The sequence below is a fragment of the Chrysoperla carnea genome, chromosome 5, assembly GCF_905475395.1.
Source record: "Chrysoperla carnea chromosome 5, inChrCarn1.1, whole genome shotgun sequence".
Classification (NCBI taxonomy): Eukaryota; Metazoa; Arthropoda; class Insecta; order Neuroptera; family Chrysopidae; genus Chrysoperla; species Chrysoperla carnea.
Window position 1 is genome coordinate 12,215,163 of NC_058341.1, and position 25,908 is coordinate 12,241,070.

A 25,908-nucleotide genomic window follows, 5' to 3' on the forward strand; every position below is an offset into this window, starting at 1 on the left:
TTCGAACATATACAGAATGTTTTTATTAATAACTTGTCAATTTCGAAGTAAAAGGAAGGGTGGCATTTACCAAAAAAGGTCCTAAATAGATATTGTTATAAAAAAATAGAAACTATGTTCTTTTCGCTAAAAAATATGTATTTTTAATTATGTTTTAATATGTTTAGAAAAAAAAATGTATTGACGTTTATGGGTTTCTATCTGACGTCTTTCTGCAAGAAGGGACCGTAATCACAAGACCAGGGCCTCCTTGAAAATGCTGTTAAACTGTCAGTAACGCCCTATATGGAAAATAGTTTCAATTAATTTATTGAATGCAGACAGTTAAACTCTCAACGAAAAAAATTTATTCGATAAATTAAAAAGTAAACAATACTGTTTTATAAAAAATGTTGGTAGCCATTGATTAGGAATGAAAAAAGCAGTAAAAACTTTATAATATATATTCGGGATGCATATACTGCATATTCTGTGTAAAATGACACCAGGTCAAGAAAAATGAACTAATCTTAATAAAAAATAAAGTATTTCACCTTATTGCTTTCACAGTACAGATATTTTTCATATCTGGCATTGAAATATAAGGTAAATAAAATTATTCTGTACTTAATAAAAAAACATTTTTTCAGCGACTGTGGAATAAGATATTATTTATTATTAGATTTATTAGTTTTTTTCGATACAAAGAAGCTGGTTCTTGCTGGATTTGTTGGAAAGATAAGAAGAAAAACAGCAAACAGCAAGTCGATAGTAAATACGGAATCAGTTATGCAGATTAAATTATAGCCGTTATTGAATTATAGGTCAAATTATAGTTACTCATTTTATGTCGGATACAAACAATCGCCGTAACACTATTTCTCTCGTAGTTGATAAAGAACGAAGCAAAATTTGGTTGATTTTCGAAAAAAAATGAAAGGAATGGAATAAAGGCTGAATATTTTTTAAATTCGTGTGTGTACTTTTTTCCCGTCTGCAATAAAAAGGTCATTAAAAGTTTTCTATAAAAATTATTGTTATTATTTATATCGGTATTGCAGGCAGCTACAATAATAATAATAAATGAAGTTTTTATTATAAACAATTTTTTTTAATAATAATTATAATTTGAAAATATAAATAATGATTCTTATAAATGTATATTTTTTCATAACTTTCGAGACTTTCTCATAAATGAATCGATGCGCTAGGTTATTTTCTCGGCGGGAAAACATTTCCACTTCGACCATTGGTCCTAGAGTAGCTTTTGTTTGCCTTGTTAATTATTGTACGTCAAAGCCTATTATCACAAGCCAGTGACAAATTTATAATAAGGCACACTAGGCACTGATTTAGAGATTCAGGCTTCTATTATTAAACTTTTTATAAAATTTATAAGATATATATTTATTATAGAAAAAAAATTCAAGGAATTTACGTAGTGACTTAGTAGTCGGGACTCATTATTGGGAAGATTTGAGCTGGTCTAGATTTTAATGGATCCCGACTGCGAATTTTTTTTTATTCTTACAATTACCTTTAAAATTTTAAATATTTTACTTGAAAGAAAAACTGAATATAGAATAAAAAAATACGGCACTTTTTGCCAAACAATGGAAAAGAAGTCTCTAACAAGAAAAAATTTTAATCACTTCATGGAAACATTTTCTTTAGAATGATGAAATGCACGTCAGCCAATCATATTTTATTAATACCTGAATATTTGTTATTAAATATTTTTCTTTGAATTCATTATAAAATTAATGATTTAAGTTCGAATAAGAGTCCGTTTGTCAATAAAAGTATAGGAAAGTATAGTCAAAATCGGTTTTAATGATAATGAAGAAAATTTTAATCGTTATAATCGATAGTCTTCTTATTTCGACCTATTGGTCGTTATTGTTGGCTAATTCCAATATTTCAATATTATAGTTGCTATATCCGATATATAAGCTTATATAAAGTCGAGAATAAACTTCGGAAAAGCACTATGATGTTGCTTTGTTAAACTGGAAAAGTATATATCTACATGAGTTAGTCATTATAGCCGATATGTTGGCTTATAATATCATTGAATATTGGTTGCTCTAGCTGATATATCATTTTAAGCAACGTTGTATAGACGAAATTCTTACATGTATTTATCTATTCGCACCGTGTGTGAGTTTTATTGGATGCGTTTCCAAGGGAACGATACACTACTTTAATTATAGAATTGTATGGATGTATATATAATTGTATGGATTGCATCTATGACTTACACTGAAAATTTAATATTATTGTCTCACAAATTTAAATAAATAATTTTGATAATTTATATTTGAAAAATAATATTTGTGCAATTTGATTTCTAATTTTCACAATTTTTAATGCATTAAGTATAATTAATTAGTGTTTTTCAATAATTTTAATTTGACATTTTCTATAACATTAACATGTAAAGAGTTACAAATTAGTCATAACAGCCTCCTTTATCGCCAAAATTTTTCATTGGAAGCGCTGGCATCGATTTAATTGTCCCTGCCATGACTACGCACACAATGAATAGGTACTCGAATGAAACCCTTCATTTTCGTCGTTATAACCGATGTCGTAATAACGGATTTTGACTGTAATAAGGAGTCAGTCAATCAGTAATCAATGTGTTCATTCGCTGTATATAATATTTCTGGTTAAGTTTTTCGATTTGATATATATCTTATCAATATCTATCTACTTCTTCTTCTTTTTTCTGCTTCATAATAAAGATGTTGGTATTATTAAGTTTGAGTGAATCTACTTGTAAGGTGTTCATATCATGATGGCGCAATGATGTTCAATATATCTCATCAAAAATGATTTTCTATACCTTTATGTTCCAGGTGAAGGAAATATCTGTTGTACAGATTTGCTCTCTGTCTTTTTGATACTCGAATAACAGATTCTTCGAATACCAATAAAAGAATAAACTGTCTTTGATTTTGATTGGATTTCTTAGAAAATCTTTACGAATCAATTTTACTTTTGCTTTTATTCTGATAAAGAAAGGTATTTGATTTCCGATTGATTGAAACTTAATAATTGGTGAAAATTCTTTTAACCTTACTTTTGAATGAGCTTTATTCAAAAATTTCTAACATACGACCGATAAAAAGAATCTTCGAAAAACTTGATTTTCTGTCTCCATTCATTCGAACAATTTTTTAAAACCTAGTTAAATAATTTTCCTTTACCTCAACATCGACAAATAACGAAATTTTCATAGTAAATTAGACCTTATATAAATTTTTGATGAAGAATACCAAACTGTTAATGGGCGTTTTGATTCGAATAAATTTTAGAATCCGCCAGATTATTAAACAAAAGTCTACGCGAATCAGAATTTTCATTTTGTATAAAAAAACACACTCAAGTCGGTATATTTATAAATAAAAATGAATCTAAATCGTCAGAATAGGTTAGAAATTTTGTTAAGGGAATGATTGTGTTTTATGTCAGGAGTTTCCAACAAATTGCTCAGGCCTATACCGATCTGTGATGTTTCAAAGTTCGAAAGTTTTGACTTTCTAAATTTTGTTCATACAAATCACCAAATGTTGAGTACATAACATTCTGTAATCAAAAATATTGTTATGTGTTTATTATTTATACTGGGTGATTCTTAAATTAGTTTTCACTTAGTTTTCACCCTTGTATTTCGAAAACCGAATGGAAAATTAAAAAACAGAAACTGAAAAACATGAAACGTCTAATTTTTAAGGGGAATGAAAATTCTGGATTTAGTTTTTTATACGTCTTCATACTCTCATATTATGAAAACTTTCTTTTTTAAAATGAGACTTTTTGTAGCAATTTCTTGTCCTTGCAATTTGGATCTGTGACCCCCTCGTTTACGAGATAATTAACAAACCTACGTTTATGTTAATAAATTAATAAAAAGTATATTCATAGAAATAAAATTCATTCAACACTGCTCGAACAGAGGATGTGTTTTATCATAGTGTGAAGAAGTGATCTAAATGCAAAATTACTACAAAAAAGCTCTGTGTGGCTACTAACAACTAAAACTAAGTTTTATTACATTCCCTTTCTTTGTAAAGTTTTGTACGCATTCCATCGTGCTCATTTCACATACCTTAAGCATATAGTATATTGGGTTGAAGTTGATACGATGTATAAGATTTTGGTTTATAGTTTTTTTTTAAGGATAGGTTAAGTTTCTCGTAAACTAGGTTTCAGATCCAAAATTTGGTAGAGAGCATTTTCTTTTTCTTTTCTCAGGTTATTCAGGGAGCGAAAGTTTACAAAACCAGCCTGTATAGAGTAAGTATTATAAGTTGTGTATATATGTTGTTATACATATATACTATATAGCATACCATCATGAGTTTAGTTACTTAGTTACTTACTTCTTGATGGTTGGCACTATACACACTATACACAACTAACTCTGGTGTATGGTTTGTGTGGAAGAACTCCCTAAGGATATAGCTCAATTATATTTCTTCATTCATCTTTCAAACTTTTTCTCTTATTTCATTTCTATTCTTTTAATGTTCGTTCATCAATGATATAATATCTAAAAAGTTGTATAAGAGCTGACTATAATAATATAACTCCACTTTTCTTGTGCATGTATGTTCTTCGTACGCTATACCATGTGTTTAATTTACATCTTGGCATAGGCATCTCCCACGAGTATGATAGAGTACATGCATTAAGCAATGCGTCTAAGAAAGAGGTGTTATATGTGATACATGTTTCTTGAAAGTGTTGTAGATTCAGTTCTCTTTAAGTTGTACGATTCTACTGCCGCTGTGTGAACTGTATACAACTTGGCCTTTATCGAATTTACCATAGCAGGAAAACACGCCTATAACACCTCTTTCTTGTATGCATTGCTTAATGTATACATACGTACTCTCTCATACTCGTAAGAGATGTACTATGCCAAGATGTAAATTAAACAACCAGTATAGGTATTAGTAAATACAGAATGAATTCATGTACCATTTTATACAAGATGAAGCATAATAACCACATAACTACTTGAAAAATATCCGCAAAGAGAAAGTGTTTTTGTCAAATTATTGGGTTTTTCATACTTTTATCTGACAAATGAATTGAAACTGTGTTTTACCGTACTGTGAATGATATTTTACTTGTCTGATTTTAACAATTGTGGCATTGTTAGAGTCATGATGGTAGTTCGGGGGATGTAGGGATGTAGGGGTGACATTTCAAAAGAATCAATTTTATCTGTATTGACTCACCTGTTCATAGCGTAAGTAAATATAGACAAATACAACGATATATTAAAAATAATTTAATTATGAAATTTTTCGAAAGGCAAGCTTTCATAGGCGTATTTTTCACTCATCTGGTTATCAGATGGATGAAGCTAGACACAGACTTCATAAAATTTTACTTCTAAGATTTGTTAAATTCTATTATTTTAGTTTAACTATGTCTAAAAAAATATATAAATCCAGTCATTTGCCGATTTATTGAACGAATCTCTAAATATTCATCTAGATAAATGCATTTGATTTAATTAAATCGATTGGTAAGTGAGCATTATCACTGCTGACCCTGAAACACCCTGTATATTAAAGTTTATTCCTTTTTTTTAAATAAAAATTCATATTTAATGTTAGTACCACTATACAGAAGCAACTCTTTGCAATTATGTGGGGAAATATTAAACTTAAAAAAGATACTAATCTTAAACTTTTATTTTTTTGTTAGTGGTGATTACTAGAAATATTAATAATGTCATATTTGTCACAAAATAAAATTTAATCAGTCATTTTTCTTTTTCATATGAAACCATACACTATTTTTCTTTATTGGCAATTGTCGAATAGTTTTGATTTTATCACATATAACATGAAAAATAATGAAAAATTACTTATCCTTACGGAAAAATTCATAGAATGAATTTTAATTATTTTTGGTTCAGTTGTCGAAAACAAAATTTTTTTCTTGTTTGACAAAAAGAAAAGCTTTCAGCTCTTACAAAGTTGAAATTTTAACCAAAAAAATCCTCGGAAAATTCTATTCTTAACATGTAAATTTAACTTTTTCTATAACGTGTTCCGTTTGGCTAAACAAGAATTTCTGAAATTTCTTAAGTTTCAGTATTTGGAGGACCTTAATCCGATCAAATGTTCAACCGAGAAGAAAATGTACTCGATTTGTTTTCCTTCATTTGTGATAGTCTAATGACAATGTTGTCAGTAGGTTTCTTGGGCGTAGGCCTTTGGACTATTATATCATCAAAGTATAATCACATTGTCAAAGTCAATTTCCTTATCCTTAATAATAATAAAAATATTTCATCCTATTTTTTTTTCTTTTATTAACGTAACTTTTCTATTTCAATTTTCAAGGTTATGGAAACATCGCACCACGTACAGAATGGGGTAAAGTAACCACGATTATCTATGCAATCATCGGTATGCCATTATTCCTATTATATTTATCAAATATTGGTGATATTATGGCACGATCATTTAAATGGACCTATGCAAAATGTTGTTTATGTCGATGGTGTCCATCAGTTACACGTAGACGGGCTGAACGGCGTAAACGTAGACGTCGTATGCAATTACAACAGTTACAGCATAACAATGATCACAATGATGATGATGATGATGAGGACGAGGATGAAGATAATAATGATATTATTGGTGCTGCTAGTGTTGTTGGTCGACATCATCGAGGTGATCATGGTGACGGCAGTAGTGAGGCATCCATAGAATCAGAAGTTCAACAACATTTTACAACAACAGCGAGAGATGATTGGCAGGTAAAATAAAATATTATTTTACGCTATCGTTCTTAATTTATCAATGTCAAAGTTAAAAAAAATGAATGTTATTCTCTGTGTTCTATTTACCGTACGTTTAGTTCTCGATTACCTATTGGGCCAATAAATTATTTTGTCATGTGACAAAATGGCACTACGATTAAGGGTTGAATAAATAGATGAATATTAAAAAACCTTAGTAATTTACAACATTACTGTTCAAACATATGAATCAACTATAGATCACTCTGTTAATGGTCTAGTTTTTCCATGGATCAGTTTTTTTTTAAATTATTCCTGCTTATGACTTTGGCGCCTTTGGTCGTATTGATTGCTTGACATATTTTGTGATTTTCCTAACAGTGACCACAATTTTCGCGTTTATGAAACGGGTTAAAATCTGAAACATAAGACGAAGTAGCTTACACGCTTTTGGATACGTAAATCGGACGTCATACTCAGTTGAAAAGAAAAATCACTTCCACGAAGGTTTTTGTTGCAGTTTTGTTCCTGAACTATCCATCTCAAAGACTTTTATCAACCGTAGTTATAATAATTTGTAGCAAAAATAGTAATTACTAAAATTAATACTTTCCAAAAGATAGGAACCATTTTAATATTGCTATAGACTTACGAAAAGTGAACGGACTGTACACCACCAGCCTCTCTATGTACCAACGAATATCATTTTGTGCTATTATTTCATGTTTTTTTTCCTTTTTAATGTTATTTTTTCTTTATTTTTCGTTGTTTTGTTATTGTTGTATATTTTGTAACGGTGTTATATTAAATGCAAGTTACCACTAAACCACGCAGCTTCATATGTTAATAAAATTTAAGAACGTAGCGGAAATTATTAAAATTGGTCATCGGTTTTCGAGCTTAGATTTTGAATCCTTACTCTAATTCTTATTTTTGACAAACCGAAACTAATTTTCCTTGATTACTCTCATGATTCACAGATTCACAACTTTGCCTAGAAATTTTCATTCTGTATGTGTTTCGTTCTGCATCTGCAAATTACGAAAATGGTTTGTTAATGGATAAGGGGTCAAGAACATACCTCTTGCGCGTGTATCAGGCGCGCTCTTTTCAATATTAACTTTACACCAAGCGTGTCATTTGGTTTCTAAGAAATTTCAATAGCCTAAGTTGGCTTTATATAGCCATTTTTGCGTTATTTTTCTCAACGAAACGTTCAAGGCATAGCATAAACAAGAGCCGAGTTCCTTTTGTTGGGCCATGGTCTAAAATTTTATTAAGTAGTATGATAAACTAGCTGGTTAGTTAACTTGAATGAATGGTTAATTTAAAGTTCCTTTTGTCATGTTTCAATAATATGAAAAACAATTTTCAACGTTGTACCGACTAGTTCAAATATAACAGATGTTTACGAAATGGTTTCGACATACTCATCTCGAACTAATTATCAAAAATACCTACCTATTTTTATTGCCAAAAAATATTTATTCTTTTAAAATAAGCAACTATAAAATTAAGTTAGTATATTAAAGAAAATTAGATCTCGAACTAATATTGAATTTACATTTTAAAGTAAGTAATTTTGAAGTTCAACAAATGACAAAATTTTGTCTATGCATGTAATGTGTAAAGTAATTATTATTACATTGAAATAAACATGTAAACATGTTTATACGTTGGATAATACAAATATTTTGAATATGATAACACTTGTAAGTATATACAAATGTCGCACTCTAGTTTCCATATTGGAATATGTTTAACACTTGCAATATGTTTTACACAATAGTGCAAGTAATTTTGTTAGGAAATTTTTAATTTAGCACAAAAATTTTGAAAACCAGATTAATTTGAATTTATCGATTCAATTTTTTCTCAATTTTAATGAAGTTGCCATTTGATAAGACCCAAAAACTTTGAATCGTCGTTATTTGAGCGTATCGTTTCTGGGTTCCAAAATATAGTATTGTTATAGCTGATTGAATTTTTAATTTGTGCCCTGCGAAGCTAGTATTCTAAGAACTTCATCTTAGAATGAATATTTCCCGGAGGAATCGTTTTCGTTAGGTCCAAATTAGCTTAGAACGGAGCTTTCATGAAATTAGGAAAAAATTATATTTTCTCGAATTTTTACAAGACAAAATGGAAAAAAAACGGAAATATTTCTTTTTCTCCATTTTAATGAAAATCATTACCCAAGGCAATCATGAAAATCGTATTTATTTGAACGTATCATTTGTTTGTTCCAAGTTATAGCGTTGTTAGTTGGCTCGATTTTATATTTGAGGACGCTTAAGCCGCTAGCTCGAGAATTATAACTCAGAGATGGTTTTAGCCGGTATAATTGGTTTTGGTAGGTTCAAATTAGCTTCAAATAATGTTTTCATAAAATTTGGAAAAAATTATACTTTCTTGAATTTTTACGATTTTATCAAGGTTTACCCCTTAGAAAAAAGGGAAAAACCCAAAAATATTTTCTGTTCTTAATTTTAATGAAAATCATTTTTTACCCAAAAATTAATTTTTGATTTAATTTTGTTTTTAAGTCCTCTAAAGCTGATATCTCGAGAGCCATAATTCGAAAATGAATTTTAGTCGGTTGCATCATTTTTACCAGGTTCTAGTCATCTATGAACGGAGTTTTCATGAAATATTTTCTTGAATTTTTCGTTTTTCTTACTCCGTAGCAAAAACTGAAAAAATTTGAACAATTCATCTCAATTTTACCGCTATCAGTTCAATGGATTTAATAATTTTCCGATGTTAGACACTACTATGCTCTGCACTATCTTATCATGTGATAGTATCTACAATTATTATTATTGTTAAACACTAATATTTTTATTAGTAAAATTATAAACAAACAAACGACTAAGTTAACAATAGCAATTGTTGATTAGAAATATAATTACTACCACAAGTTTTCGATATCGTCATTACAAAAGTACTAAACAGCAATATAAAACTGTCAAAGGTATTATAATATTTGTAGTGTCAATGCAATGCTCAGTAATTCGCCAACTGTCGCTCTAAATAATAAAAGAATGGAAACTGATTAAATAGAAGAGAGTAATTTTTTCTCAAAAAAACAACCGTTCTTCCTTAATTAATGAATTAATTTAATGTTACCTAAATACTAAATTATTTTACTCGAATAAAAGAGATTTTTTTTTATAAAATTCAATTACAAAGTGGGTAGTTAGTTATATACCAAGTATTGCAACATTTAGTGCCAGTTCATATCAATTACGTTACGTGATTTCAATCCTTACGTAACCCGAGAAAGGGCACAGCTACAAAGAATCAGGTATTGCTCTCCGACATACTAGAAGTTGAAAATTTTTGGATGTTGCACATCGCTTTATCGAATGTCAGATAAAATAAATTATTCGGCGCCGACTGACTGACATTTTTTTTTATAATTTATTATCTGGAAATATTAATAGCATTTTCAACGAAGTTGTGGTTTTGCGGTTGCGGTTAAATTAAATTTGTTAATTATAGTACAAAAGAACACAGTTCCTATCGGGTGTCCCATGAAACTTCTGGCACTGTTCTTCTAACTATCGCATTTTATTCCCGTGCTATTATTGTGCTTTGGATTATTAATCTATCCATAAAATTAATCTTATCTATCGGTACAATTTTGAGGTATTCGGTAGTACCTTTAAGTAATTATTGGGTTAAAGAAATTCAAATAAAATAATGTGTTTCACAACAACGAAATTTATTTACTTCTTTGTTTATTCAACATAAAATATTACAAAAAATTTTCTCTTCTGTAAATACAGACTTTTTAAAACTGAATTTTTATTTAAATATTTTCATTACAAGTAAATTAAATGATACGCTTTTAAAGAATATTTCTAAAAATATTCAAAAAGTCTGGAAGGAATCGAATGAAGTGATTTCATATTTGTAAAAATACCACGAATATGTTTGTTTAATTAATCGTTATATCTATTTCAGGAGTCCAAATTTTTCATACACTACCCTTTAATACAAAATTTTCCGAAATCGGCAGAAAAAAATATTAAAGAACTGCAAGAATCTAAAAAAGGAAAAGAATCGCATAAAGCAGTTATATAACAGCCTGTTCTCGGAAAATTTTAACTTTCCTGTATCGGATAATGTTCAGAATTGACCCCTAATTAATTAAGACTTAGCTTCATATTTAAAAAAAATCAAGCCTTTTATTCAAAATTGCCCTTTCGCTCGTATAACCGCAAATAAAAGCTCTCTATTAAAAATAAACACCAAGTGAGGATCTGTTTAGTAAAATTCCAAAATATCAGAAAATTAGTAATTATTGTGGTTGTTATTCAAAGGACACAAAATAAAGATGGACCTCCTAAAAGTTATTATTATATCATATATATCAATTATTTTATGTTTTTGTCATATTCACTGAAAAATATTTCATTTATTTGGATGACATATCTAATTTGAGAAATCTTTTCTATTCAAGATATAGTAATTTATTTTTCTATTCTCGAAAAAAAATATCCCAACGTATATGTAACGTATGGTACGATAGCTGGTAACGTTTTTCGAAAGCTTTATTCTAAACAGCTGAATTTCGGATATTTCTTTCTTTATTGTGTTTTAGTTGTCATGCAGAAAATTTTTACCTAATAGCAATGACATTAACTAACACTGAATGCTCCCTAGTAAAGCTAGTAAAGCAAACAAAATTCTTTGTGCCAAATTAAAATTAAGGTTATTGTAAGCAAGAAATGTAAAAAAACTTTGGTTTATTGCACGGTACATACTTATAAACCAAATATATGCTTTGCAGTCAAGCAATGAGTTATTTTTGGCTTTACACTACAAAAACGCAACTACAAAAATACATAATATATTGTGTGCAAGTGATGCTCGTAAATTTGATATTATAGATATCGCTCTTCAATCATCAATACTCTAACTATAGTCGTCCCTATCATCAAATAGTATATTCTCAATTTTTTTTAATAGATATTAAAAATTTTCATCTGAAATATTCAAAGTATAGTCGTCTTAAAATTTTTACCTGACGCTGCTGGCTGGCTCTTATACCAGTAAGGGTAATAGTATTCTGTTTCATTTATACAACAAGAAAATATCATAAGAAATATATAACTTTATACGAAAACTATTTTTCTAAAATGAAATATTCGTAGAATATTTATATATTCATATATTACAATAATACTCTTACCAGATAACGCAGACATAGGAATAAGATAAATCCAGAAAAAAGATTCTTAAATTAAAGATTAAAAATAGTATTTTTACGTTTTGAAAATATTATCATCCTCAACACCAATATTTTTTTTGAAATATGAATGGATTTGAATAAGAAATCATACTTAAATATTTTAGTCCAATTAAGGGTTTTGGAAGAAGTTTCAGAAAAAATTAGTATTCCAATGACCAAACAGAGTTTTACAATTCCAAGATATTTTCATGGTTAGTTAAAATTTTACAATCTACTGAATATATTCATTCATATTTCAAAACAAGTGAAATTTACTAAATTTAAAAAATCCCTGACAAATTTTTCGGCTACGGAATCCTAAACTCGCATTTGAAACATATCTAAAAACACACTCTATTAAATTACTTTTTTCCTTAAAGCCTTTTTCCACGCTGAGCCGATTTGGATGATAATAGTAAATTTTTAGTCTTTTCGGGTACGGAACCCTAAATTCGCTCTTGAAAGCTAATAACATTTTTCATTAAATTACCTTTCAAACAAAACCAAAAAAATCAAAATCGGTTTATCCGTTTAGACGCTGTGATGCTACAGACAGACAGACACACACAAATAACGGTCAAACTTATAACACCCTTTTATTTAGTTTGGGGGTTAAACGTATTTATATGAAGAAAATTATTCTTAATCAAATTAATCTGTCTCTCATCGGTATCGAAAACGAATTCATTTTAAACTGACCTTCAAGGTCTAGATCCAATAATAGGTGTTTGACATTTTTTCTTGAATCATTTTTCTGTGTCTTACTAATCAGGAAGGATTTCATTAATGGTTGGTAAGCTCATTAAGAGCTTATATGGTTCATACTCTATCTGATAAATTAGTACTCTAGACAGTTTTTTTCTGCCTACCCTTATCTTTCTTATTCGTTTATAAAATTCCATGATGTTAGTTTTTACAGATGCTCTCCTAATACTCTAGACATATAATTCCTATTTTTTAACACATGTTCTCCTAATATTAATTTAAGGACTATTGACTTTTTTCACCAATGTTCTACTCAATTTGTTATTTGTTAAATTGAAAAAAAATACACTAGAATCAGGACTCGAACCCAAAACTCTTGAAATCATGCCATGTTTGTTGTTTTTAGTAACAACGAGAGCGGAATTCTTTACGGGTCGAGCTAGTACCATTTAATACTTATCCATTCTATAATATTTGAACGACAAACTTGGTTTATCATAACTAATCATATCTTACTAATTTAACAAATTGAGTTGAAATTTGATCTAACATTGAACTAGTTAGTCATAAACAATAATTCCTAGGAATCAAATTCTAGTTGATGGATATTTATAATACCTTTAGGCATAAATTTTCTAGTATAATATTACATACAAAATGATACTAGATATGTTGTGTTTCTAGGAAGATGTCCAAGAGATTAAATTATTGAACTGTATAACCTAATTTGCTATTACAGATTAAAATAATTAAAAATATATCATAGTTTATGTTATATCCGGGATTTTTGGATTCTTATCCAACTGGACCATAGAGTCTAGGCATAATATCGAATTAATCAACTCAACGAATTCTTATTTTTAACCGGCTTCAAACCAAAAAAAGGAGATTCTTAATTCGACTGTATTTTTTTTTTAAAGTTTCTTATCTCAGAACTTTTCACTGGGTGAACCGATTTTGATGATTTTTGAAGTCGGTTTTCTTTTTGTTAAAAATTTTTTATCTTTGCCATCATTAATTTATTTATTATACACGTAACTCAATGCTAATCAACTCTTCACTCTTTATTCACTTTATTTAATTATTTTTCTTTGGTGTGTAGCGAAATCGAAACACTGGAAACAATTCAATTACAACATCATCAGCACGTTTAGAGCGCATGCGTCGTAAATCAATTATCAGTGCGGGTACAACGGACATGGAAGATGACGATGATGACGATGACGATGAAGACGATGAGGAAGATGATAGTGAAATGGAAAATGATCCACAACAAATAACAGTACCTTTAACAATATGTTTGGCAATTATGGTTGGGTAAGTTTGAAACTACCTTGTTTATAATTGATAGAGAGTTTCTAAGCTTAAAATATCACTGCTAGTAAAATTTTGAAGAACTAGTGGGATAAGGTTTACTGAAAAGACTTGGTTAGTATTGCTGGCAGTTGCTCGGAGGCCTATTTCCCATGCTCTTAATTAAAACATTCAATAATCTCCGACTTTAACCTGCCATTTTTACCACCTCTTAAGGAAAATTTTCAAAAATTGTCTCAAAATTTTGTTTTGAAAACGATGATTTTTCATTGTCGGATTTTTGATATCCCAATTTTTGAGCCTAATCCGAGAGCACAGTGTCCTTAATAATTGAATTATTTATGTAGACTAAGCTCTTTTTATGATTTAGCAGCCCTTTTTGCTACTTTTATGAATCCTCGGTCAAGACTTTTTAGAAATGACAATTGCAGTCTCTATCTTGTAGAACTCTCCTTGGTTTTTATTTATGTTTTCATCGAAAATACCCTTTTGGCCCGATGAGTTCAAAATCTGCACACAGTCCTCGTCTGCTGTAAGCCTTTAGTATATCGCATCCGCTTTCTTTGCTTCCGTCATCTTTCCTTTTCTGAGGTTTAGTTGGGTGAAAAATATGATCAAAATTTGAAACTTTCTCGAGCCAACTTCTATTTATAAGTTTATCGCATTTCACATGAAAAGTCGTTTTTTTTAAAAAATGAATTGCAAAAGTAATATTTTCTTCTTTCAGATACGTTTGTGGTGGTGCATTACTTTTTTCACAATGGGAAAATTGGGATTTTCTTGATGGTTCATACTTTTGTTTTATATCATTAAGTACAATTGGTTTTGGTGATATTGTACCGGGTGATAAAATTGTTAGAAATTCACAGGGTATTGAATTAAGTTTTATATTTTGTTCAATGTATCTATATTTGGGTATGGCATTGATTGCAATGTGTTTTAATTTAATGCAGGTAAATAATTTACAGCTGTTTAATTTTTTTTATTGTTTTGGTTCTTATATATTTGTTTTGAAAATTATTGCATTTAATCATAATTATTTGTGTGTGTGTTCATTATTTTATTGTTTATGTTTAATTAAGTGAATTAAACATTTTGCAATATAATAGTTTTTTATTAATTAATTTAATATGATTACCTACTAAAATTAACCCTTCATAAGCATTAGTCACTTTCATAAAAAGAGCTTTGGCATGTCGGATCTACTAAAAATTGAACAAAATTTTGCAAGGTTGATAATAAAGATTTTCATTGTCCGTGTAAAAGTCCAGCTCAACAAAAATACGAGTAACATCGAGTAACATATATCAAAACATTAGAAATTTACTAATTAAAGCAATAATTTAAAAATATATCACTTTACCTGGCAAAATTAAAAGATTTTAATGAAAATATAAGTTTTTTAAGACGATTTGGAAACTATCTTACCAACAAGGCACTTTTTCAATGTTATATGCATGTTTAAACAAGTGAAAACAAACAATTGACTGAGTTAATTGTTGAAATCAAGCACAAAAACACATCGTCTCAAGCAAGAGCTCCCTTAAATTATTTCAATAGAGGATAAAGATATGATTATTAGGACGATTAACCATGAGCCAAATTGATCGATATTTTCCATGACATTTTTCAAATGATCACTTTGATAGTTTTACAGAATCCAGAGATGTCAAATTGCATGAATGTGAATCAAGTCACAATTCCATTATTTATTGCATTATATTATCAACAATAAACACCCATAATAGAGGCAACACTCCAAGGGTTAAGTTTTATTTTGAAAAATAAAAAACATATAAATAGTTCATTATAAAAATCTACAGCAATTACTTATTATTATTTCAAATCAATATGAAGTAAACAATTTATTATTTGTATTGATAAAACATTTTGTTAATTAATATAACAGTCCTTCTGTATGTTCTATGGTTCTATCGTTCAATATCGAGTTGAGTCGTTCAAAGTAATAAATATTGTTTGTTCTCATATAAAGTGCTGGCAACGTCTCGAAGAGTTGATTTCAAGACAGCTGTATATTTGAATTACTTATTAAAATTGATCAGAGGTGCAATACGTCCAGCATTTAAGAACGTCTATTTTTCATTACCTTTAAGCATATATAAGCAACACGGCAAAAGTATAAAAAAGAACTCATTTTAGTGTGGTTGCAATATTAATAGTTTAGTTTTATGAATGTACTCTTAATTTTTATACCCTGCATATATTAAAGTTTCTGTATGACCAAATTTTTTTTATTTGAGCCGTTTCTGCGATTAAGTTCTCCAAGGTAAAACGACATTTTCTAAAAAAGAAACCTAGTTAGATCGATTTTTCGCCCCCGAAACCCCCTGCATAGTAAATTTCATGAAAATCGTTGGAGCCACAAGCATTGACACTATACGGAGTATTTCAACAATTAAGTCAGCCATTTGTTTGTTTTTACTTGTTTAAACAAAAATTACAAGCGTGCAACCGCTTTCATGTTCATGTTCATACTTCATACCAACGTTTCCAGCCCTCGTACCAACGTTATTTTTTTACCTGTTGTTTGTAGAGGTACGTTTGCTTCACACATAGACTGAGAAAAAGATTGAATATTGTTGCATGAGCTCATATATTTCGGAATTGGATTATTTCAAATATCTTCCGAATTAGTTCTGAATATTCGAATCATAAAATATTTGTTGCTCTTAAGCTTCGTTTTGACACAAATTTTTTCTTTTTCGGTGGATTAGTGTTTACCTACTTTGATTTTATACCAAAACCTAGACTTATTAAGTTTTAATCGTTCGATGGTTTTCTGCCATTGTTCTATCTACACTGAGCGATCTGATATGAAATTACAAATGGTAGAGATGAACTTAATGACCTTTTTTTTTTTTGAAGAAGTACGATTGATTAAAAAACTTACTCTACAAACTTTTTTAAAGAGGGCTTCTTATATCTAAAGGTCAATTTTTCTTCTTCGTCAAAAATCCATTTTTGTATCTTAAGAAGAAACTGTTTCTAAATATGTTACACAATCAACATGTTAGAAATACCCGAACATATTCTTACACTTAATGCATGCACATAATATTATACATTGCATAAAATATTCTTCCATAATTAAAATTGTTTTTATGGCAACTTCTCATAATTAATTTACTCTAATGAACTAATTTTTTACCATGTGAAGTTATTAATTCAGGTATCTACAAGAGTTTTTTTTTTGTTTTTTCGTAATATGTCGGTTTATTTAAATGAATTCCTGGAATTTTAGTAAAAAAACTAAACTTGTAACAAATACCTTTCGACTATATCTACAAATATCGTATATAGTCGAAAGATTGAAACTCGTTTAGAGCTAGCTCGAAATTTGTTGAGAAATAATTTCAGTAGAATTTAGAATTCCGCATAAAATCGATCAACGATTATAACTATATTATTAACTATGAATGTAATGTATTATGCAAGGCTTTTAAAGGCTTTTTAAGACAAACTAAACGTTTATTTCTGATATTGGTGAATATTAAAATGTTGATACAGAAACAAGAAAATATCAAATTTAAAATATTGGTAATATATTTAAAACTTTTCAAGTTGAATTTGGACTTAAAAATAAAATATCTTGAATATTCAATTTAAAAGCCAGTTTGAACTTGCTATCGTTGCTCCTTTTTAAAACATCACCTGTCGTAGGGAAAATGATTTCCCTAAGAGTAAAATAAATGATTATTAAAGTTGATCGAATAGTAAGATAGCGTCTAACACCATTAGAAATAGAAATTATGTATATAATTATTGAATTTCTAAAAATAATAAATAATCATTTTTTAACTCTTGATGGGCGAAAATTTTCAAATTGCTTCAAATCTAACTTTTTAACATTTCTTATAGATGCAAAATCCAAGATCTGATTCGAGAGTCATCAAATTCCAAACCATTATTTTCAAAATATTAAATTTCTTTCAACCTAATTCAGCCTAAATTTTAAAGTTCGATAAGTCTGGCTCGAATTAATTTTTAATGGAGCTTTTTTTTTAATTTCCATAATTTTGCAGATCAAAAAATTCGATACACCAAAGAAATATTCAATCAGATTTTCAATTTATACTAGCCCCCACCTGCGAAAGGCTTGATAATTAAAACAGTTTTAACAATTTTTACTAGCCTTCTTCTAAACTTAAGAGAAATCACGTCGAGGAACTATCTATCATGATAAATTTTCATATGTGGACTGCGGCTTAATATCGCCCCATGGATATATTTATCGTAGGTACTCTTCAGTCTGGACAGTTATTTATATTTGAAATATTTATCGTATGAATATTATTTATTATACTTAAGTGTATACAATCATTTTGTATCTTAATCGTGTATAAATAAAACATTATTGGTATCTATAAAGAATAAAATTGAGGTTACACACACTTCGCACAAAATAAATCATTATAACACAATTCTATACTCTGTATCTATCTACTATACTGACTTTTATATCTCAAAGGATGTTAGTTATCAAACGCTGTATTCTTCATGACTATTTATCATTTTCTCAATATGATTTCCTTACATTCGTACATAGATATACCATTAAAAAATTCATGTGGAAATGCAGGAAATGGAAGTAACGATATATTGGGTGCCTCAGACCAAATCACTCACCACCTGAAAGGCTCGCAATATGTTTTTTTGATTTCGAAGCTTGAAATTTTATTAAATCGACCATACATTTGAAATACTGTATCCAAAAAAACATTTCCAATAATTACGTGTGTCTTACATTGTGTCTTCTTTTAGTTAAATTTTAAAGAATACGCTAAAAACTTGCGACAATTGCTTCCAAAGAAGAATAAGGAGTCAATTCTTGATAATAGCATATCTATTTACAGACATTTTGACTGTTATAATCTTTTTTCTTACGATTAGAATATAAAATTGTTATAATAATGTGGCCTTGAACCATTGCTTAATTCATTTCCAAGGTTCACAACAAAACACGACCAAATATAATTGAATACCGTAAAAGATTAGGTACATAATATTTTATAGTCGAGCTATTTATAAACTAAATATATCAAATCTTTATATAATTCGTTGGTGCGTCTGTATGTAATCGTGTAAATTCTGAGCGCCTTGACTTGATTGTGGAAAATCTCACTTTAATAAAGATACCGGGTGTCAGTTCAGAAGCTGAAAGCAGGTCAAAAACTTCTTTGAAAAAAAGCGAGCCTAAAGCCCTTCTTGGGTCACATCTGCTTTCTTAAATTCGCTTTTAGTCGTGCCGTGCCGGTGAATTAAGAAAGTATGCACCTATTTTTTAATGTATAAATGTCATATTGTAAATTTACTGAGGTCTGTGGTAAAATCCCAGCTGATGTACTTTTTTATTTGCATCCCCCTCTCCTTCAACGTTTCTTTCGGGCTCTCAATACTGTGAACGCCAGACAGATATAAATAGAATACTACCTGCTTACCGAGGTATGAAACTGAAGAAGGTCTTTGTGCTACCTGCCGCCCGTCTCTCTTAAGAAATATAAATTAAAATATCGAAGAATAAAGTCAAAGAGGTGTAAAGTGCGAGTATTGCGTAAAAATATTTCTTTATAAAGTTATAACTGTCCAGCGAAGCAAATGGGGAGAGGCTAGTATATTATATTCTTACAGAAAACTAATTTATTTTCATACGAAAAAGATATTTTCATTCATTATTCAGCAAGCAAAAAAAAAAATTTATATACTTCTTTTTTTTTCATTCTTTTGTCAATTCAACAGGAGGAAGTAATTCACAAAATTCGTACAGTCATGAAGACTTTACGATACATCATGGGATGTAACAGGTGATGGACGAGTGATTCACTCAACTTCTCTTCAAATACTCTCTCCCTCGATTATATTACGAAACGAAAAATCTTCATCGCCAACCAACAGCAGAGCCAGTTACAGGAGCAAGTAGGAGCACACAAACAGCAAAAGTCTGATGACAATCTGTCTCATGTCAGCAATATTGAAAGAAGTATTATTAAATGATATTTATACAGGGTGTTTCATAAATATACCTCTAAAGATTGTACGGGACATTGAAATAAATATTTTGCCAAAAAATGTAGATGTTAAAGGAGTGGTAGAGGTTTAAATACAAATAATAATGATTGAAAAAAAATTTTTTTAAGATTCCTTACACAAAAAGCTGTTGTTAAAATGTGGTCAAGGACTTTTCATTTTCGAGATATTCAAAATAAAATTTTGATACAAAACACTTTATAATTTATGTGGAAACTGAAAGTTCTTTAAGCATATGTCCAAATGACATATCAAAAAATAATTCACTTCCCATTGTCTTACTTTTGTTTCTAATATTTTGTGAACTGAAAATGGTTGTTTAAATTTTCCTGCATCCTTTAAAAATTAATCGCTATATTTAGGAATAATTCTATTTACAAAGTGTTACAAAAATACGAGTCGGACTATGGAGTTCCGGATGTTTACAAATAAAAATAAATAAAAAGTCTATGGGTATTAATTTGACGATTGGACGAATAGCTTCTGATATAAAGCCAAAATGAACCCGATTCTAGTATATAGCTCGGAAACCATTCATCTAATCACCAAATAAACTGTATTTTTGAATTTTTTAATTCAAATTTACCTTATAAACTCATTTTGATCGATTTCCGAAATAACAAATTTTTTCCAATTTTTTCGATTTTTTCAAAGGGGTACCCCTTTAAAAATTTGCAAAAAATCGAAAAAAATATTTTCTCTCTGATTTTGGTAAAACTCATTATTTAAGGTAATTTTGACCCAAAAAATTCAAAAATCCGGTTTATTTTACGATTGGGCGAAAAGTTTCTGATATAAAGCCAAAATCAACCTGATTTTAGACGATAGCTCGGAAACCATTCATCTAATCACCAAATAAACCGTATTTTTGAATTTTTTGGGTCAAATTTACCTTATAAACTGATTTTGATCGAATTCCGAAGTAGCAAATTTTTTCCGATTTTTTCAAAGGGGTACCTAACATTTTATTCATGTTTGTACATTTTGATGTCAGTACGGTATAGTCCGATTCGAATTTGTTTACACCCTGTATGTATCACTGCAACAATATAGATGGAATAGATGTTTGAAAAGCAGCAGCAAGCTAGCACATCATATCATAAATGATGAAGGAAAATACCTTTGTCATTTCCAGAGAGTTTTTTTTATTTATAGAAATTTCTAGGAGTATAGATTGATCGATGATGGTCAAAATCCATTTTTTGGAAAATATTTATCAGTTCTTATCGTGACATGTCGCCCTGGTAGCCCAGTTGGTTAAGGCATTACCAATTCCACAATGGGCTTTATAGCCTAAGTGTGTCCTTCGTGGACAGCCAATACAATCTAACCTAACCTATCGTGACATCAAATCAGAAATTCGTTTTCGGTATTCGGAAAAAAAATAGTTTTGCAAAAAATATAACAAAGAGTAACTTTTACAACGACATAAAATTGTAATTCCAAGACCAGTTTTTTGTTTTTTCCGACCAATGTAAATCAGTCTATACATTTCCAAGAGTGTAGTACCAACACACATATTTTTATACATCATCCTCAACATTGATGATAAGTCATGAGTTTTTACGTTTTTTTTTTCCTTCATGGTGGTAGACATCATGAAAAGAAATGATGAGCAAAAATTATTTAATTAAATTGTTATCTATTTTTCATTCTTACAATGATGTTGTTATTCAATTTTCATTTAATTTCAAATACAAATTTTCTTACCATTGAGTAACTTTTTACTTTTTTCTTTTACCATTGAGTTTTTCTCGTAGATAGGTAAATAACCATCCAAAATCAAATATAAACGTTCTACCGGAAATATTTTTTATTGAAGTTGAACCTACAGGTACTTTTTTGTAAGAAAAGTATTTATTTGTTTACAAAACAAAAAAGATACAAAAGATACAAAAGAAGTAAAGGTGAATAGATAAAATTAAAAATTTATATATTTTGGGAATGGTACTTTTTTATTGATCAGAAGATAATTTAAAAAGTACTTATAATTATTATTGCAACATTTTTATGAGGAAATAATGTTTTGAATTTGGATCGAAAGATAATATTGTATTTTGGAGTTTCATTTTCTGGAAAATGTCTCGTTTGGAGGGAAATTTCTGTTTGAATGCATCGATAATATATACTTATTGGAATACATGTTTTTCATTTTTTGAGCCTTAATCTTATTTGATTGGCCACTCACAAACATTTAACCCAATATTTTTTCGGACTTTTTTAAATCAATTTTCATATTCTTAACAAGCAGAATTCTTAAATGCAAAATATTCTTATATTTTCTAACAAAATCAGATCCGTATTTAATAGTGAAAACGCCCGGAAGGTTCCCGTAGAAGATTAAGGTCGCTATTTTTGCCTTATCAATCATAATTTTGAGGATGGAAACTCCAAACAAGTACAAAAATGCTACTCGAAAGATTTCAAGGAACGTAGAAAATTCGATATTGTTTGATTAAAAAATAATTCCATAGAAATTTTGTCTTATTTAAAACAAATTTTTTTACAAAATGAAGTCCTTATAAATATTGCGAGAAATAGGCCATTACATTTTCGATATGTTCGAAACGGGGAAACCTCGCAAATTTTCTTCCATTCAAGACAAAACTAATGTACTTCGTCGAAGGCAGAGCCAGGAAATATGAGCCATAGAGAGCTCCTATGGTTATTGTTTAAAAAAAAGGTAAGCTTTATAGTTTTGAAGGTATAATGCCTCAAAAATGTGATGGATTCTTTGTAATAGACCTGTATATAAAAACATAAAAAGTCTACAAAATTTGGAGTACAAACTATATTTGAAAAAAAATTATCTATCTAGCAATACAAAAAATATATACAGATTTCGACATATAATATAATAAAGAATAGTCGAAATAAAAAAACACATAAGAAAATTTACGGAAAATCAAAAAGAAATTTTCTAGATAATTTTCAACAGATGTTACTTATAAAATATTATAATATTGTTACTATTATTGTACATAAAAATATAGAAAAAAATAAATAAATTATTAAATATTTTTCGTAGTATTTTGTTATTTATAATATATTTTCATTTTATTACGTTCATTTTCTATGTAATTTTCTGTATTTCTAGGAACATTGATGTGAAAAAAAAATGATACTGCCCATCTTTATGAGTTTTATTGTTCCAAAACAACTTATAGCAGTTGACCACGTCTGGTAAACGATAAGAACATCATAAACTGACTGTGAGAATGTTTGAAAAGATAAGTTACTGGTTTGCAAAATTAACTTTCCGTTTTATTTCATCAAAGTATCGTTAGAGTGTGACTTACAACTTTAATATCAAACAAATTCGAAAAAGGACCAGGAATTTGGTGTATATAGAACTTTGCTTGATAAGCTTGATTATCTATTAACGATTGTATGAACGGCATCAAAATTCGATTTGCATAACAAAAAATGAAAATCTATAATTAATATTTTTCAAAGTAAACGTAGCGTATTGTTTCTACGTTCTTCAATTTTCCGGGCTGAATACCATTCTAAAATAGTTGCATATATTATTTCTGTAAAAGAAACAGAAACTATTGTATATCGATAGTAATTCTTCTTAATGTATACTATCTAGATTCCAAATTAACGATCTCTTTCGTTATGGTTGTAGAGTAACTATCAGGTACGTCTATAAATTCACCTTTTTAATGTCTATATACCGCATGTATTATAAAAGATACGATTAAAAATGTATTGATTCAAATCATTATGGCATCCTATTCTCTAATCTATCCTTAAATAAAAAAGTGTGAATTCTCATAGAAATTTTTTTTGCTTAAGTGAACTCTCAATCCATACTCGTAGTATATATCTATGTTGAACTTTTATCTCGAGAACTGCAAATCTAAGAAACTATCTATTTGTGAGGAAAGTCACAAGTTTTTTCATGTTCCCACTCCTTTTATTTTAGAATTTCCACCTTTAGAAATAACAAATGTTTTAGAAAAGAGTCATGAAAAAATGTGTGTTGTTTTAAAAAAGTATGGTTTGGATAAACGAAGTTTTTATTTGAAGGTTTGAACGTTAAATGGCATGGAAAGTATGCGAATAGATTTTGTCTATAATAGATATAATAAATATAGTTTTCTAATTCGAAGATATGAACTTATCTTATTCGAAATCTAAATTGATTTGAATTATCATTTTTGATTAGTTCCATAGTTGAAACACTTTTATCAATACAGTTTTCCATGTTATTAAATTTCCTTTTACATAAAACATTAATTTTAATGATTGTAAATCACATTACTTTTTAATGAGTTTTGAAAACTAAACTACCCATGAAGAAAACTGATAGAACCTTTAAATAAATCGTAAATTCGGTTCTCTTTGACACATTTCTAGTTTAAAATGAGACTGGGGGCGTCGCGTCGATCTGAAACTCTTTACCATGACTACGCACAGAGTCAATACTTCAAAGTTAAAAACGTGTTTTATAAAACACTTTATATTGTAATATTTATACATTGTTTTGTATTTTATTTTCTTTACCTAAGTATCTGTATTTTTCAACTACATACTTCTATTGTTAGAGATACATTTAAATTGTTAGAGATACATTTACTAGAAACTAAATTAAGTAAGCCATGAAGGTATAGTACCCGATCTGTACGTAGCTATACTATTAGCTGTGCAATCTAACTTTTACTTTAAACGGATTGCATTATCAAAAATGCACACCAAAGTAAAAAATAATTTTAATGTACCTACTCCAATCAAGAATTTCTTTGTGAACAATCACGTTATTGATACAAGGGCATTATTGACATTACTTTTATGGGCATATTTTTCAGTAGTAGTTATGTCAAACTTTTTTTTGAGCATTCGCATCATACTTACGAGAAGTAGATATATACATATATAAATAATATCCACATAAATAAATCGATTTCACAAGTATTCTGCACTGAAAACCATTGGCTATATTTAAAATTATTTGCAACCATTGACAATTGATTCTGCGAAAATCTTAAACAATTGTTTCATTTCCAACATAATAAAGGATGTATTGACGTCACAAACTGAATTAGTCAGTACAATAATTTGATTAAATATGTTATCTTGAACAGAACTTCATAGAGAAGGTGATATTTGATGTTAATAATATACAAGATACCAAACTTCTATAGCTTTGTTGTAGGTAAGTTCTAATTGTAACACCAATAAAGGATCTGACACCTTACAAAATCAATCACATATGTTATTACAACACTTAGAATTCTAAGTTATAAACAAGAATACTTATTTCATATAGAATACCGGGTGTACGCCTTTAAAATTCAATTAAAAGATTTTCCTCGAAAAATTTTCCGAATTTAAATGGAATTATCCTCAACCGATTAAGCAGAAATTTTGCATACTCGTTTGATTTCGATGACAATGTATGGTTGGCTAAGTGACGTCATTCTGACTCTAATATGGTGGCCTAGTTATTATTATTATTATTTTAAAAAAAAATTTTAAGGAAGACGCTAGTTATTCATTCATGACCATTGATTAAAGTTTGAGATGCTCCAAATCACTATTGGTAAATTAAATTGAGCGCCTCCAGCTCTGTAACTGATCTCTCTGTTTGATCTGTAACGAAATTAAAAAGAAAGAAAAGTGAAGTTGGTTTTTGAAAATCTTTAGAAGTACGCAAAATATGAACGTTTAAAATGCCTAATGAAACAAAGAGGAAGATATATGTTGGTGAAGTCATTGTCCTAAAACATCATAGAGATACATAGATTGACTATAAACGAACGCACTACCTTAACTACACAATGATTAATAATTTCGTAGACAAAATGTTATCATCTTATAATATGATTGATATCAACTGTCAAAACAA

The 25,908-nt window shown here is 28.9% G+C and overlaps 1 protein-coding gene across 1 annotated transcript in view; it reads left to right on the forward strand.

The window, feature by feature from the left end:
- LOC123300067 (TWiK family of potassium channels protein 18) overlaps positions 1-20,100 on the forward strand; it is a 63,339-nt gene extending 43,239 nt beyond the window's left edge. The window contains exons 3-6 of the mRNA XM_044882538.1: positions 6,351-6,769; positions 13,798-14,012; positions 14,737-14,962; positions 19,767-20,100. Coding sequence (XP_044738473.1) covers positions 6,351-6,769; positions 13,798-14,012; positions 14,737-14,962; positions 19,767-19,835 — 929 coding nt within the window. The 3' untranslated portion in view covers positions 19,836-20,100. The remainder of the gene's footprint in view (positions 1-6,350; positions 6,770-13,797; positions 14,013-14,736; positions 14,963-19,766) is intronic.
- Positions 20,101-25,908: the final 5,808 nt, after the last annotated feature.